At 40.5% G+C, this 15,138-nt stretch overlaps 1 protein-coding gene across 14 annotated transcripts in view; it reads right to left on the bottom strand.

Annotated features, from left to right (window-relative positions):
* MGA (MAX dimerization protein MGA) overlaps positions 1–15,138 on the bottom strand; it is a 136,951-nt gene that overhangs the window by 88,548 nt on the left and 33,265 nt on the right. For 11 of the 14 annotated variants that reach the window (XM_036298100.1, XM_036298085.1, XM_036298146.1 and 8 more), the window contains exon 2: positions 3,513–4,642. In XM_036298100.1, the coding sequence (XP_036153993.1) occupies positions 3,513–4,576 (1,064 nt within the window). In that variant the 5' untranslated portion in view covers positions 4,577–4,642. Of the gene's footprint in view, positions 1–3,512; positions 4,643–5,968; positions 5,991–14,677; positions 14,889–15,138 lie in introns of those variants that run through there. The other 3 variants (XM_036298091.1, XM_036298107.1, XM_036298194.1) reach the window with 3 other exon arrangements.

Here is a 15,138-nt window from a genome sequence, read left to right as displayed (position 1 = left end):
ACTGAAAATTCTTTGCTCCCATGTGCCATGGTCCCGCCCGGTGCTCGCATCCACTGCTGGTGCCAGAACCACCACCCGCACCCACTGCCAGCGCCGGCCCCACTGACACCCGCAGCCAGTGCCTGAGCCACCGCTCTCACTCACTGCCAGCACCATCAGCGAATGCGAGCAGCAGCTGCCAGCCCCAATCGCCCCTGAGGGCTTCTTCACCTCCCTCTGCTCCTGAGGGGTGATCGGGGCAGCAACCGCCGCTTGCACCCACTGACAGTGCCGGCCCCGCTCAGCAGGTGCGAGCAGTGCCGGCACTGTCAGCGCGTGGGAGCTGGGCTGCCGGCAGAGGGGACTGAGTGCCGTGGCAGGAGGGGCCAGGTGGGGGCACAGAGGATGGGCCAAGACCCACTCCTGTGCCCACTGCAGCCTCAAGGCCCACATTCCTTTCAAGGTGCATGAATTCGTGCACCAGGCCCCTAGTTTTATATAAGGGATTTGAGCATCTGCCAAATTTGGTCTTGGGGGGTTTGGGGGGTTTTGGAGACAATCCCCCTCAGATATTAAGGGATAATTACACTGTGTCTACAATGTACCAGGCAAATTTTGTTGGGCCTGAGGATTACCAAAAAAACAGTGCCCACCCCACACTCAAGTAAATTACAGACCAGTGCAGGAAACAAACAAGTAGACAATACAATGTAATTTAATAGATATACAATAAAGATATGTACATGTACTAAGGATGTACATTCAAAAAAACCTGTAACATAATACCTTCGAAGACACTGGTGATAATTAAGTTAATAGAAAAAAGAAATCCACTGGGAAAAGGAAATGTGGAATGAAAAAGAAAATAGAAGAGCTCTTGAAATCTGATAGCTGCAATAAAAACTTTAGCAAGTTAAAAAAAAACTTTACCAAGTTAGAAGGTAAATCAATGAAACTTCAACATAAAGTAGAGGAAAAAGATAACAGACAATAGAAGACTGATAAGATAATCAATCCAGGAGATGGAATATCCAACTATAAGGAGTTTAAAAAAAAAAAGAAAAAAGAAAAAAGTGAAAGTGAAAAACTTAGACAAATTATACTAAAAGTGTTCCTAGAACCACAGTACATGAATTTCTTAATTGAAAAAAAATAGCACAATGATGAGAAGAACCACACCAAGGCCCGTCACTACAAAATTTCATAATATAAGGAATGAACAAAAGATCTTAAGAGCCTTCAAATAACCAGGAATCAAAATGGCATCAAATCCTCAACAGGTGCCCTAACTGCTTTGGCTCTGTGAATAGAGCATCGGCCTGCGGACTGAAGGGTTCTGGGTTCTATTCCGGTCAAGGGTTGCGGGCTCAATCCCCTGTGGGGGGCAAGCAGGAGGCTGCCAATTGATGATTCTCATCACTGATGTTTTTATCTCTCTCTCTGAAATCAATAAAAAATGTATTTTAAAAGAATTCTCAACAGGAAACTGGAACTTGCAATGCATTTTCAGCACAGAACTAACCAAACAATTTATAAAGTACGAGGGCAAAATAAAACTATTTTTCAACATGTAAGAAGAAAATTAGGATTTCAAAGGGAGAAGAGCAAGGGACTATTATTATTTTCATCAGAAGTTACTTTACTTAAACATGCTAAAATTCTAGGTCCCATATATCCTTTCTATTAATTTTACTGAAAGATATACTTGATCAAAAAGAGACACAGACAGCCCAGCCGGTGTGGCTCAGTGATGGAGTGCCAACCCATGAACCAAGAAGTCACTGGTTCAATTCCCTGTCAGGGCACATGCCCAGGTTATAGGCTCAATCCCAGGTAGGGGGTGTGCAGGAAACAGCCCACCGATGTCTCTCTCTCTCTACCCTCCTCCCTTCCTCTCTAAAATCAATAAAAACATTTTTTTTAAAAAAGGAGACAGCCCTAGCCTGTTTCTCTCAGTGGATAGAGCAGGGGTCCTCAAACTTTTTAAACAGGGGGCCAGTTCACTGTCCCTCAGAACGTTGGAGGGCCGGACTATAGTTTAAAAAAAAAACTATGAACAAATTCCTATTCACACTGCACATGTCTTATTTTGAAGTAATAAAACAAAACGGGAACAAATACAATATTTGTATTTGCATGTGGCCCGCAGGCCGTAGTTTGAGGACCCCTGGGATAGAGCATCGGCCTATAGACCAAAGGGTCCCTGGCTCAATTCTGGTCAAGGGTACATGCCCGGTTGTAGGCTCAATCCCCAGTAGGGGTCCTGCAGGAGGCGGCCAATCAATGATTCTCTCATCATTGATGTTTCTCTCTCTCTCCCCCTTTCTCTTCCTATCTGAAATCAATAAAAATATATTTTAAAAATAAAAAATATATATATCCTCAGGTGAAGGTTAAAAATATATATATATAAGAGGTTGTCAGAGGTTCGAGGGAAAGAAGAGAATTAACAGGCAGAGCACAGAGAATTTTTAGTGCAATGAAAATACTCTATGTATGTATGTAAGGTGGATATATGTCATTATATACATTTGTCCAAACTCATAGACTGTACAACACAAAGAGTAAACCCTAATGTACTAATGTAATCTATGGACTTTGGGTGATTATGATGTGTAAATGCAGGTTCATCAATAGAAACAAATGTACTGCTCTCATGGGGGCTCTTGATAATGGAGGAGGCTATGCATGTGTTGGGGCATATGGTCTATAGAAAAACTCTATACCTTCCCCTCAATTTTGCAGATTTTGTTGTGAACCTAAAACTGCTCTAAAAAAAATAGCCCTTGCTTGAAAAAATAATAAATATCCCTGGCTGGTGTGGCTCACTTGGTTGGAGCACTGTCCTGTATACCAAAAGGTGGTGGATTCGATTCCTACTCGGGGCATACACTCCGGTTTAGGGTTCAATCCTCTACCAGAGACAACCTATCCATTTTTCTCTCTCCCACTGATGTTTCTCTCTCCATCTCTCTCCCTTCCTCTCAAATCCATTAAAAAAAAAAAAAAAAAACAACTTTCCATTAAAAATCATAAATAATGCAAGTTCAATGCTATTTTAACCTAAGGGTATAATAATAACTTTCAGCTTGCTTTTCAGTCAGGCAATTTATGGGTTAAGATATCCACAGATAGTAAATTCTTAAGTATTAAGTGTACTTTGAATCCCTTCTGTAAATTGTCTGGATCTAAGTTTTCTTTCAGTTATGACATTTCTTGGAAGTCATTTCTTTTCCCTTCCTCAATTAAGTGTGTCTACATATAACCAAGGAACAGTCCTATGCATGATTAACAAAATTATAAGTCTAAATGAATGAAAGATCCCCATTCTGATAAATCATCTAATTTGCCTACAATTCTGAATCCTCAACACAACTGATATTACAGAGAAATGAACCATCACTTCACAGAATGTAAAAGCAGTTGTGGTGTATTTAGCTTACATTTACCATTGTCTATGAAAATCAGCAGTCCACACAAACATGCTCAATCCAAAATCTTTTATCACTAGAAACAGAAAAACTGTTACCTACCTTTCAGAAACCTCTTGTTTAAACTGAGTAACTTCACCAACTGATGAATCAATATCCATGAAACCAAGAAAGTCTTGATTTATATTAAGGAAAGGCTTCTCCAAACCCTTGCCTGATGTCTCATGACCCCTAGATAAAGGATCTGAATCAGTTAGCTGTATCTCTGACCCTTCACCTTCTGTGAGACGGGCCCGTTGAGCAGGAGAACTGGGAACACTATTACCTTCTTGGTCAGAGCTGTTTTTTTGCTTTCCATCTCTCTGGGGCTTACTATTCAGCCCATCATCCCGGAAGCCTTTAGCAAATGGATTGTAATCTATTTTCAGCTGAGTAATCTGTATGTTCTGATAAGCTGTTACTGCAAAGAATTCAGTCTGTGGGAAGGTAAATGTGTGGACACCAGGGCCATTTAACTGAATCACTTCAGTAGCCTTTTCTGCAGGTACCAAATGAAGCCTTGGCAGGTATCGATGCATAGAGTGCAAGATAATATGCCCTTCTTGGTCCAGTGTATTGTTGGTAAGTTTCAGTTTATAGAAAGATACTGGTTGGTGCATCCAATAATGACCTGTGGAAGGAGATTCTGGATGAATAAAAACCCTCCCCAAAACATGGGGCTCTGCCTTCCCACTGGGTTCCCACCAGCGACCATTCCACTTATAACGATGGTTATCCACAGGAGATATATCCATGACAAGGATATACTTCTTATTTGAATCTAAACCTGTTATCCAGTAACGACAGTAAGGAAACATGCGTCTTCCCTGCTTGGTCAGAATCATCTCTGTGCTTCGATGATAGAATTCATTCCACATACTATTGTTATCCAAGGTGACAGTGATACCTCCCACAGTGCAATCAGCTGGAAGGCAAATCTTCCCTGTAGATTTTCCTGGGGATGACACACTGGTAGCCAAAGCACAAGCATCCCTATTAGTAACCAAAATTCCTTGATCTGTTTTGCCATTTCCTGCCTGTTTTAGGATGACAAAGAAGGTAGGTGCTGCTCCTGACATTGTCCCACCATCTTGACTAGCCAATATAATCTGCTGTTTTTCCTCCATGATTCCAGTGGGAAACTCGTAGTAAGATAACTGTAATCACCACATAGTCACAATGGCCTTCTCAGCCTAAAAAATAAGTAGAAAAACAAAAACCTTTTAATTAAGTGAATATTTTGTTAACATAGATGACAAGAATAATTGTTATCTCCAAAAGATATTCCTAAATTCTACTAAAATGTTGCTTCTATCTTTATCCCTTTCCCTTCCTCTATCTCTAAAAAGAATAAAAACATTTTTTTTAAGAAATAGGTAAAATGCTACCTTAACTTGATAGTACACACATTTAAAGAAACCATGACAGCCCTGGCAGCCCTAGCCAGTGTGGCTCAGCTGGTTGAGTGCAGTCCCACCCATGTTTGGTCCCTGGATCGCTGGGTCCCAGTCTAGGTGCAAGTGGAGGCAACTGATTGATGTTTCTCTCTCACATCAATGTATGTGTCTCTCTCCCTCTCCCTTCCTCTCTCTCTAAAATCAACAAAAACATTTAAAAAAAAAAAAAAAGCAAAGAAAAAAAGAAACCACAAATTTCAAGAAGGATCAAACATTTAAATCACAACCCATTCCTCAGCCTAATTTTTTTAAACTCCTCAGAAAAGCTTGATAATAAGTATAACACAAAACCTTTGATAAATTCAACATCATATACATGTTTTATATCTGGAAAATATCATGCAAGTAAAATTGGAAAAACAAATGACTAACTGGGAAAGGGTGTTTGCAAATTATATCCTAGTAACTCATTTACCTAATATAAAGAGGGTTCCTACAAGACCAAAAATCTAATAGAAAAATGGGCAAATGAGAGGAAGAGCCAATGGCTATGAAAATGTACATAGTCTTAGCATAGGAGAAATGGTAATGGAAATCATACGGAGATACTGTTTTTGACCTTATTAAACTGGCAAAAATCAAAGTTTGGTAGAGGTATTGGAAAGGGTGTCAGAAAGGGCAACATAAAAATATCGAAAGTACAAATGCATACATCCCATGGAACAGTTCTAGGACTTTATCTTAAATATACACTCATACACACACACACACCTGTAATAAATATGTACAGATTAGTCCCTGCTTTTCTACTTTGAACAGCAAAAAACTGGAGAAAAAGTCCATCAATGGAGACCAGTTAAGTAAATGGTGGCATATCCAAAATGAAATATTCTGCAGCTACAAAGGAAAACTATATAAACTTCATGAACTCATACAAAATTACCTATAAAATATATTAAGGGCAAAAGGTCCAAAAGAGTTGTTATAGATTATGTAACTCTTCTTCATAAAGTAAACCAAAAAAAAAAAAAGCACAAAACCTGGCCTGGTGGCTCAGTTGCTTAAAGCATCCTCCCCATACAGCAAAAGTTTGTGGGTTCAATTTCTGGCCACAGCACATACCTAGGTTGCAGGTTCAATGCCCGGTTTGAGCCTGTAAGGGAGGAAACCAATCAGTGTTTCTCTCACATCAAAGTTTCCCCCTCCCCTCCCCTCCCCTCCCCTCCCCTCCCTCCCCTCCCCTCCCCTTCTCTCTCTCTCTCTCTCTCTCTCTCTCCCCCCCCCCCCCCACCTTTCCTCTCTAAAATCAATTTAAAACAACAACAGCCCTAGCTGGTTTGGCTCACTGGACAGAGCGTCAGCCTGCGGACTGAAGGGTCCCAGGTTCGATTCCGGCCAAGGGCATGTACCTTGGTTGCAGGCACATCCCCAATAGGGGGTGTGCAGGAGGCAGCTGATAGATGCTTCTCTCTCATCGATGTTTCTAACTCTCTATCCCTCTCCCTTCCTTTCTGTAAAAAAATCAATAAAATATATTTAAAAAAAAAAACAACCAACATTCCTTGGGTGAGGATTTAAACAAAAACACATAGCCCTAGCCAGTTTGACTGAGTGGATAAAAGTGTCAGCCTGTGGACTGAAGGGTCCTGGGTTCAATTCCGGTCAAGGGCATGTGCCCGGGTTGTGGGCTTGATCCCCAGTAGGGGGCATGCAGGAGCCAATCAATAATTCTCTCTCATCATTAATGTTTCTCTCTCTCTCTCTCTCTCGCTCTCTCTCTCTCTCTCTCTCTCTCTCTCCTTCCTCTCTGAAATCAATAAAAATATATTTTTTCTTGATAAAAACTCTCAGCAAGATAGGAATTGAGGGATCATACCTCAACATAATAAAAGCCATATATGACAAACCCACAGCCAACATCATACTCAATGGGCAAAAACTAAAACCATTCCCCCTAAAAATAGGAACAAGACAGGGATGCCCCCTCTCACCACTCCTGTTCAACATAGTACTGGAAGTACTAGCCGTTGCGATCAGGCAAGAAGAAGAAATAAAAGGCATCCAGATTGGAAAAGAAGAAGTAAAACTGTCCTTATTTGCAGATGACATGATACTGTACATACAGAACCCTAAAGACTCCATCAAAAAATTATTAGACTTAATAAATGAATTCGGCAATGTAGCAGGATACAAAATTAATGCTAAGGCCGAACCGATTTGGCTCAATGGATAGAGCGTCGGCCTGCGGACTCAAAGGTCCCGGGTTCGATTCCAGTCAAGGGCATGTACCTTGGTTGCAGGCACATCCCCAGTAGGAGGTGTGCAGAAGGCAGCTGATCCATCTCTCTCATCGATGTTTCTAACTGTCTATCCCTCTCCCTTCTTCTCTGTAAAAAATCAATAAAATATATATATATTTTTTAAAAAAAAAGACAAAATTAATGCTAAGAAATCCATGGCATTTCTTTACACCAATAGTGAACTTACAGAAAGTGAAACTACAGAAGCAATCCCATTTACCATTGCACCAAAAAAATTAAAATACCTAGGAATAAACTTAACTAAGGAGGTAAAACACTTATATGCCAAAAACTACAGGACACTGAAAAAAGAGATAGAGGAAGACATAAACAGATGGAAGAATATACCGTGTTCATGGATTGGTAGAGTCAACATCATCAAAATGTCCATACTACCCAAAGCAATTTATAGATTCAATGCAATCCCCATTAAATTACCAACGGCATATTTCACAAATCTAGAACGAACATTCCAAAAATTCATCTGGAATAAAAAAAGACCCTGAATAGCTGCAGCAATCCTGAGAAAGAACAAAGTAGGTGGGATCTCAGTACCAGATATCAAACTGTATTACAAAGCCACTGTTCTTAAAACAGCTTGGTACTGGCACAAGAACAGACATATAGATCAATGGAATAGAACAGAGACCCCAGAAATCGACCCAAACCACTATGCCCAATCAATATTTGACAAAGGAAGCAAGACAGTCTCTTCAATAAATGGTGTTGGGAAAATTGGACAGATACATGCAAATAGATGAAACTAGACCACCAACTCACACCATACACAAAAATAAACTCAAAATGGATAAAAGACTTAAACGTAAGATGGGAAACCATAAAAATACTAGAGGAATCCACAGGCAGCGAAATCGCAAATATATGCCAAAGGAATTTCTTCTCTGATAATGCTCCTAGGGCAATGGAAACTAAAGAGAAAATAAACAAATGGGACTACATCAAAATAAAAAGCTTTTGCACAGCAAAGGAAACCATCAACAAAACAACAAGAAGACCCACTACATGGGAGAACATATTTGCCAATGATACCACCGATAAGGGTTTAATTTCCAACATTTACAGGGACCTCATGAAACTTAACAAAAAGAAGATAAACAATCCAATAAAAAAATGGGCAACGGACCTAGATAGACACTTTTCAAAAGAGGACATACAGAAGGCCGAAAGACATATGAAAACATGCTCAAAGTCACTAATTATACGAGAGATGCAAATCAAAACAACAATGCGTTATCATCTCACACCTGTCAGAATGGCTATCATCAACAAATCAACAAACAAGTGTTGGAGAGGATGTGGAGAAAAAGGAACCCTTCTGCACTGCTGGTGGGAATGCAGACTGGTGCAGCCACTGTGGAGAACAGTATGGAGCTACCTCAGAAGACTAAAAATGGAACTCCCATTTGACCCAATGATCCCACTACTAGGAATATATCCCAAGAAACCAGAAACGCCAATCAGAAAGGATATATGCACCCCTATGTTCATAGCAGCACAATTCACCATAGCTAAGATTTGGAAACAGCCTAAGTGCCCATCAGCAGATGAATGGATTAGAAAACTGTGGTACATATACACAATGGAATACTATGCTGCGGTAAAAATAAAAAAAAAAGGAATTCCTGCCTTTTGCAACAGCACGGATGGAACTGGAGAGCATTATGCTAAGTGAAATAAGCCAGTCAGAGAAAGATAAATACCACATGATCTCACTCATTTGTGGATTATAGAGAACAACATAGACTGATGAAAAGGGACAGACCCAAAGACTGAGAAACAGCAATCAGGCTATCAATCCCCAGAAGGAAAGTAGGGGAGGGCGGGGGTAAGGGGAAGAGATCAACCGAAGGACTTGTATACATGTATATAAGCCAAACCAGTGGACATGGACAACAGGGGGATGGGAGCATGAGTGTGCGGGGCGGGGGGGGGGGGGGGGGGGGGCGTTGAGGTTAATGGGGGGGATGAGGACACATTTGTAATACCTTAACTAATAATAAATAATAATAATAATAAAACAGCACACAGAATATGTATGTATTTGCTTGACATAGATTGTAAAGACAGAAAAGGAACTGGTAGTATTAGCTATATCCAGGGAAAACTGAGTGGCTGGGAAAATACATACTGACATGTTCTAGATTTTATATCTTTTGAACATACAACCCATTCCAAAAAAACAGACTTAAAAAGCAAATTAGTTAATTCTTAAAAGTTATAACGAAAAACACAATATTGTATGGTTCCATTTATACAAAATGTCCAGAATAGGCAAATCTAGAGATAAAAAGTAAATTTGTAGTTGCCAGGAAACACGGAGAGAGGAATAATTCAGACAATTGCTAATGGGTATGGCATATCTGGGGTGGGGAGTGAAAACATTCAGGAACTAGAAACCACTTAAGTGTATCTGTTAAGATGCTGAAATGTATGCTATGTGAATCAAATCTCAATAAAAAGTTGCAAAGAAATCTCAGATTAAATTTAACTGAACTAGTGTTCTAAATTACCTAAATATTCTACAAGAAATAGTCACCTCCAATTAGCCTTTGTACAAAAAAGGAAGATGCTACATCACTACTCCTATATAACTGGGTCAGTAATTTTGATTAATCAAATTCAGCCACTATGGGTGCTTCTCATTTATGTTTTGTGTTTTTAATTCTCACCCGAGGATATTTCTCCATTGATTTTTAGAGAGAGTTGGAAAGCGGAGGAGAGACAGAAAGAAATATCAATGTGAGAGAAACACATCAATTGTTTGCCTCCTGCACGCCCTGACCAGGGCCCAGGCCAGGGATGAGCCTACAACCAAGGTATCTGACCTTAACTGGAATCAAACAGGAAACCCTCGCTGCGTCCACTCACCCAAACCAGCTAGGGCTGGGTGCTCCTCATTTTATTTAAAAAGTCTAATTTTACCTTTCATCAGACCTACTGACAAGCAATAAAAACATCTGATTTTTATCTCTTCTTACAGGATTGGCCACATCACCCCCCCCCCCAAAAAAAAAACCCTCCAAAACTTAAAATATTCTCTAGCCTAAGGATAATAGACACAAGTATTTTAAAAATCAAGACTTCAGAAAGGTTAGCTATTGATTCCTATTATGGCTAAATATAGAGGTAGAAACCCACTTCCTAACACTAAAGCATAAATACTAGGAAAGGTGAAAAAAGAATCATTCCTCTGATTTAAAGCTTATTTTTAAAAGATAAAATTTAGGGTGACTCTTTTCAAAAGCTGCCTCAGGCTTAAGACAAGTAGGTTCATTGGTTTACTAAAACTAAGAAGTTTAGGTAACACCTATCAGATATTCATAAGACTAAGTTTAAACAAAAAAGGTGACTGTAAAAAGAGTAAAGCTTAGCCGAAACCGGTTTGGCTCAGTGGATAGAGCGTCGGCCTGTGGACTGAAAGGTCCCAGGTTCGATTCCGGTCAAGGACATGTACCTGGGTTGCAGGCACATCCCCAGTGGGAGATGTGCAGGAGGCAGCTGATCGATGTTTCTCTCTCATTGATGTTTCTGACTCTCTATCTCTCTCCCTCTCTGTGAAAAATCAATAAAATATATTTAAAAAAAAAAAAAGAGTAAAGCTTAGAGAACTCACAAAAACAAATACCTCTACAATAGTATATTAACTCAAATAATGCAAACTCCTAATGCTATATTTAGTCCACATATTTCAAAGTTTTGTGAGCAATTATGCAAAAATGTTAAATGCACATAAATATGACTATTGACAAAGAACTATTTGAAAATATGTTTTAGCTATCCCAAACCTATGAGTATCTAAAAGGATTCAGAATGTCTTAAAAATTATCTTCTATAATATAAAAGCTTGGTTTTCAGACAATTCCAGGTAAAACAAGGACAAAGAAATTTTAAACAAGGCTTTAAAAATCACAATCTATGAAATGTCAAAAATTCAACTGACAGAAATCCAGTTTAGTGTTACTAGATTTAGTGCACTGAATTTTATGCTTTTATATATATACATTTCAAAATTCTCCTTTCGCCTAAACAAAAAAAAAAAATTAAGTGTAAAAATGTCGACCTGTCCTAGTTGAACTCTCTACACAAGAATCTAAGTTAAAATGTGAAAAAGTATACAAAAGAGAAAAAAATTAGAATTTTCAGACTTATGATGTGTATAGGGTTTTTTTTAAAGAATCCTCTAGTGAAGTTATTCCATGAGTTTATCAAAATAGATAAAACCAAAGACCTACTTTATGACCAAAACAATCTCTATCTCAAATTCTATTCCAAGCAATCTTTAAGCACAGATTCCACTTCACTATAATAATATGGCTATTCTTTTGGGATACTACACTGGATTTTCTAATGAAAGGATTATCAATTGGGCATATTCAGCTGTTTCAGACACACAATACCACACTAAAGGCTAAGACAACTTTTTTAAAACATATATTTTTATTAATTTCAGATAGGAAGGGAGAGATAGAAACATCAATGATGAGAGGGAAGCATTGGTTGGCTGCCTCCTGCACGCCCCCTACTGGGGATCGAGCCCGCAACCGGGCATGTGCCCTTGACGGGAATGGAGCCTGAGACCCTTCAGTCCACAGGCCAACGCTCTATCCACTGAGCCAACCCAGGTAGGGCAGGCTAAGACAACTTTAACTAATTGCAAAAACCAATTGTACTTTAGGAAGAGCTAGGCCACTCATGAAGAAATACTCCTTCCAACATGATTCTAAAATACTCTCATATCTGGCTCTCTAAACGCTTTTAAGGAAGACCATATATATATAACTCAGGGGTCCTCAAACTTTTTAAACAGGGGGCCAGTTCACTGTCCCTGAGACCGTTGGAGGGCCGCACTATAGTTTAAAAAAAAAAAACTATGAACAAATTCCTATGCACACTGCACATATCTTATTTTGAAGTAAAAAAACAAAACGGGAACAAATACAATATTTGTATTTGCATGTGGCCCGCGGGCCGTAGTTTGAGGACCCCTGATATAACTTAACATTCAAAAATAATCTCGGGCCCTGACTGGTTTGGCTCAGTGAACAGAGCACCCGCCTGAAGGGTCCGGGGTTCGATTGCTGTCAAGGGCACATGCCCTGGGTTGGCTCAATCCTGAGCAGGAGACAGCTGATCAATGATTCTCTCTCATCATTTATGTTTCTCTCTCTCACTCCCTCTCCCATCCTCTCTGAAATCAATAAAAACATGTTTTTTTAAAAAAATAATCTCAGTTCAGCTTTTCAAAAGCAAACTTTTCATCTGCATAAAGTAATTATCTGAGGAATGTTTAATCATAGATGAGAAATATGTAAGTAACATTCTGAAAATGTCATAGGAGAGAGAGACAAACAGTAGCTTTCACAAAGAATGTTTTGAGATAAGTAATGTGGCAAGTTCCATAAATAAACTTAAAATTTCAGAGTCCTTATTCTAAATGTCTTTTCACCAATGACCCCTTTTGAAGGTGTTTTAACTACTAAAGCGGTGACCCTCATACAACTTACAAAACACACTAGTTATTTTACTAGATAATTACCTAACTTAATAATTCATGTATTGAACACACACAAAAATCAATCAAAATTCCAAACCAATACCATTACTTTTAAAACAAAAAATATTCAAGAACTTATTCTGAAATGTTTCCAAGGTTGCTAAAAAAATAACCATAACCTTTCATACAACAAATGCATTACTGTACTGTAGGCACCAAGATGTTAGTTTGTTCCTTAATATGATCATTCACAAGAGTATGGTTAAGGTAAATTACATTTCTGAAACTCAAATTTTAAGAGAATAGGTTGACTCAAATTTCAGTATTTACCAATATACAATAGGCCCAGAAATTTTAAAAAGCTTAAAAATATATATTTTAAGTATAAAAACAATCAGAAAATATAGCAAAGACAGTAAAATATTCAACTACCGGTTCTTAATTGTCATTAGGTAATTTTTAAAATTAAATAAATGGTACTTGTCTATTAGTCAGCACTTATTCCCAATCAGTCAATACCATGGGCATTTTCTTTTATCACCATCACCATCCTAATAAGGTAAATTTCAAAATACTATCTCTAATGTTTTAGGTTTTAAGGCACAGAATCTCACTTCTGCCTAAAATAGTACGCTCGATCTTCTCTCCCCAGATACCATTCGTTGGAAATATTCCTATGAATGGTCCCTTTAACTACAACTTGGGGTTAGCAAGTTCTCAGGTCCCTAGCAATTGCATTAAGAATTTGAAGAACTTTTATGGCAGAAATGGACAGTAACCAAAGAGCCACCCTTCCTTGGAGTAGTAAGTATGGCAAGGTACCCAGGGCACTGAATTCCCTCAATTCCTAAGCATGCGTTTTCTGTTAAGTGAACCCAACCCACTCAACCGTAAGATAGAAAAACAACACAACACTTCGGAGGCAAGAAACACTAATGCTGATCCCATATCCTTGGGAACAGAAAGGCTCAGGCCAGTGCCAAGGAGATGCAGTCGCCGACGACTATTAATTGCCCACAATCACCGCTTTTAAACTGCAGAGGCCCTATCCACCGAGCCAAGAACCACGTGAAAATCCGCTGGAAGGAAAGCTCTTCCGGGGAAGAACAGTCCCGACAGATCACGTGCCATCCGCCGGAACCACGGATCACTCCGGGGGACCCAGTCACACTCTGTAACCCTGAACCCAGTACCCGTATCTCCAAGCCAGCCCTTCCCAGCAGCCATCACGTAGCCTCCAGGCACTTTCCCTACAATCTAGCCACAACGAAGTGTCCAAAATGTAAAGGCAGAGCAGGAAAAGTCTGCTAGGAACCCCGCCGCAGAAGCCTGTGGAGCTTTACAACACGCACGGGCGGCGCGCAAATTCTCTTGATCCTCGTGTCTGCTAGGCGACATGAACACTGGGGGAGTGGTTTTCCTCTAAAACGATGGTACTTGGGTTACTGCCATCAATAATCCGTCCTTTTAGACCTCCTTCAGCGTTCCCTGCTAACACCCTTGCCAGGAGGAGGCATCCCCGGGGTTCCAAAGGCAAAGCAAAAATCTTCACCAGCAAGACACTACCACTTGCTACTCTCAACCCGATTTGAAAGATCCCTAACTTCATAATCTTCGCACACAGATTCCTCAACTTTGGTTACTAGTGCTTCAGAGGGGTTTACACCCCTGACCCACCTACCACTAGGAGCAGAGACCTATTTGACAATTTAACAGAAGCGGGAACCCTCATGAAAAGAGAACTAGCCCAGGCTGCTCCACAGAGAGAAAAAGAAAATAAACACCTGCTCTTCCCACCTGTTTCCCCCGCCCTCATTTCTGCACTTTCGAACCACCGGTCCTTTGTTTACCAAGTCCCGACTCTTATACAGCTCACTTCCTCGCCCTCCTCTTTTATTAAATTCGCGGTCCTGCCTCAAACAATTTACTCGAAAATTACATGGTAGTAAGAGATGTGTACGGGTGTCAAAATGCCGCACACAGCTCCTCAAGAAAAGCGACGTCAGCACCGTTTACCTCGGAGTTTTGGAACCCTGAGACCTGGGCTCTAAAGTGCAAAGCGCAGCAGCAGAGCTCTCGACTTAAAGCCAAGCGCCCGAATGGAAGTCGTCACGCGGATCGTAGCATGCGGTGCGACACCCCACGCACGCGAGCGCAGGACCGCGCCAAGGGCGCTTCTCACCCCGCCCGCCTCGTGGCCGCTCTCTTTGGCGTCGATGCTCCTAGTCAGTTTGCTGCGCGACGCGGAAGTAAGGCCGGGGACGCGCGCGAGGTGACATGCGCAGCCTCGCTGGGGGCATGGGGTGGGGGGGGGGGGACCAAAGGCGCGCGCCAAAGACGGCCCAGTGCAAGGCCGGGCCCGGCCGCGGCGTGCGAAGATCGCTCAGCGGAAGGTCTCTCACGCCGCTCAAATACACAAGAGCTTCAAACTCTCAAAAAACTCCAATCGGGCCAGTACTACAGCGACACCCCCCCTG

Source organism: Myotis myotis, unplaced genomic scaffold, assembly GCF_014108235.1.
Source record: "Myotis myotis isolate mMyoMyo1 unplaced genomic scaffold, mMyoMyo1.p scaffold_m19_p_1, whole genome shotgun sequence".
In the NCBI taxonomy this organism is placed as follows: Eukaryota; Metazoa; Chordata; class Mammalia; order Chiroptera; family Vespertilionidae; genus Myotis; species Myotis myotis.
Note: the sequence above shows the minus strand (reverse complement) of the source record. Positions and strands in the feature narration are given on the sequence as shown.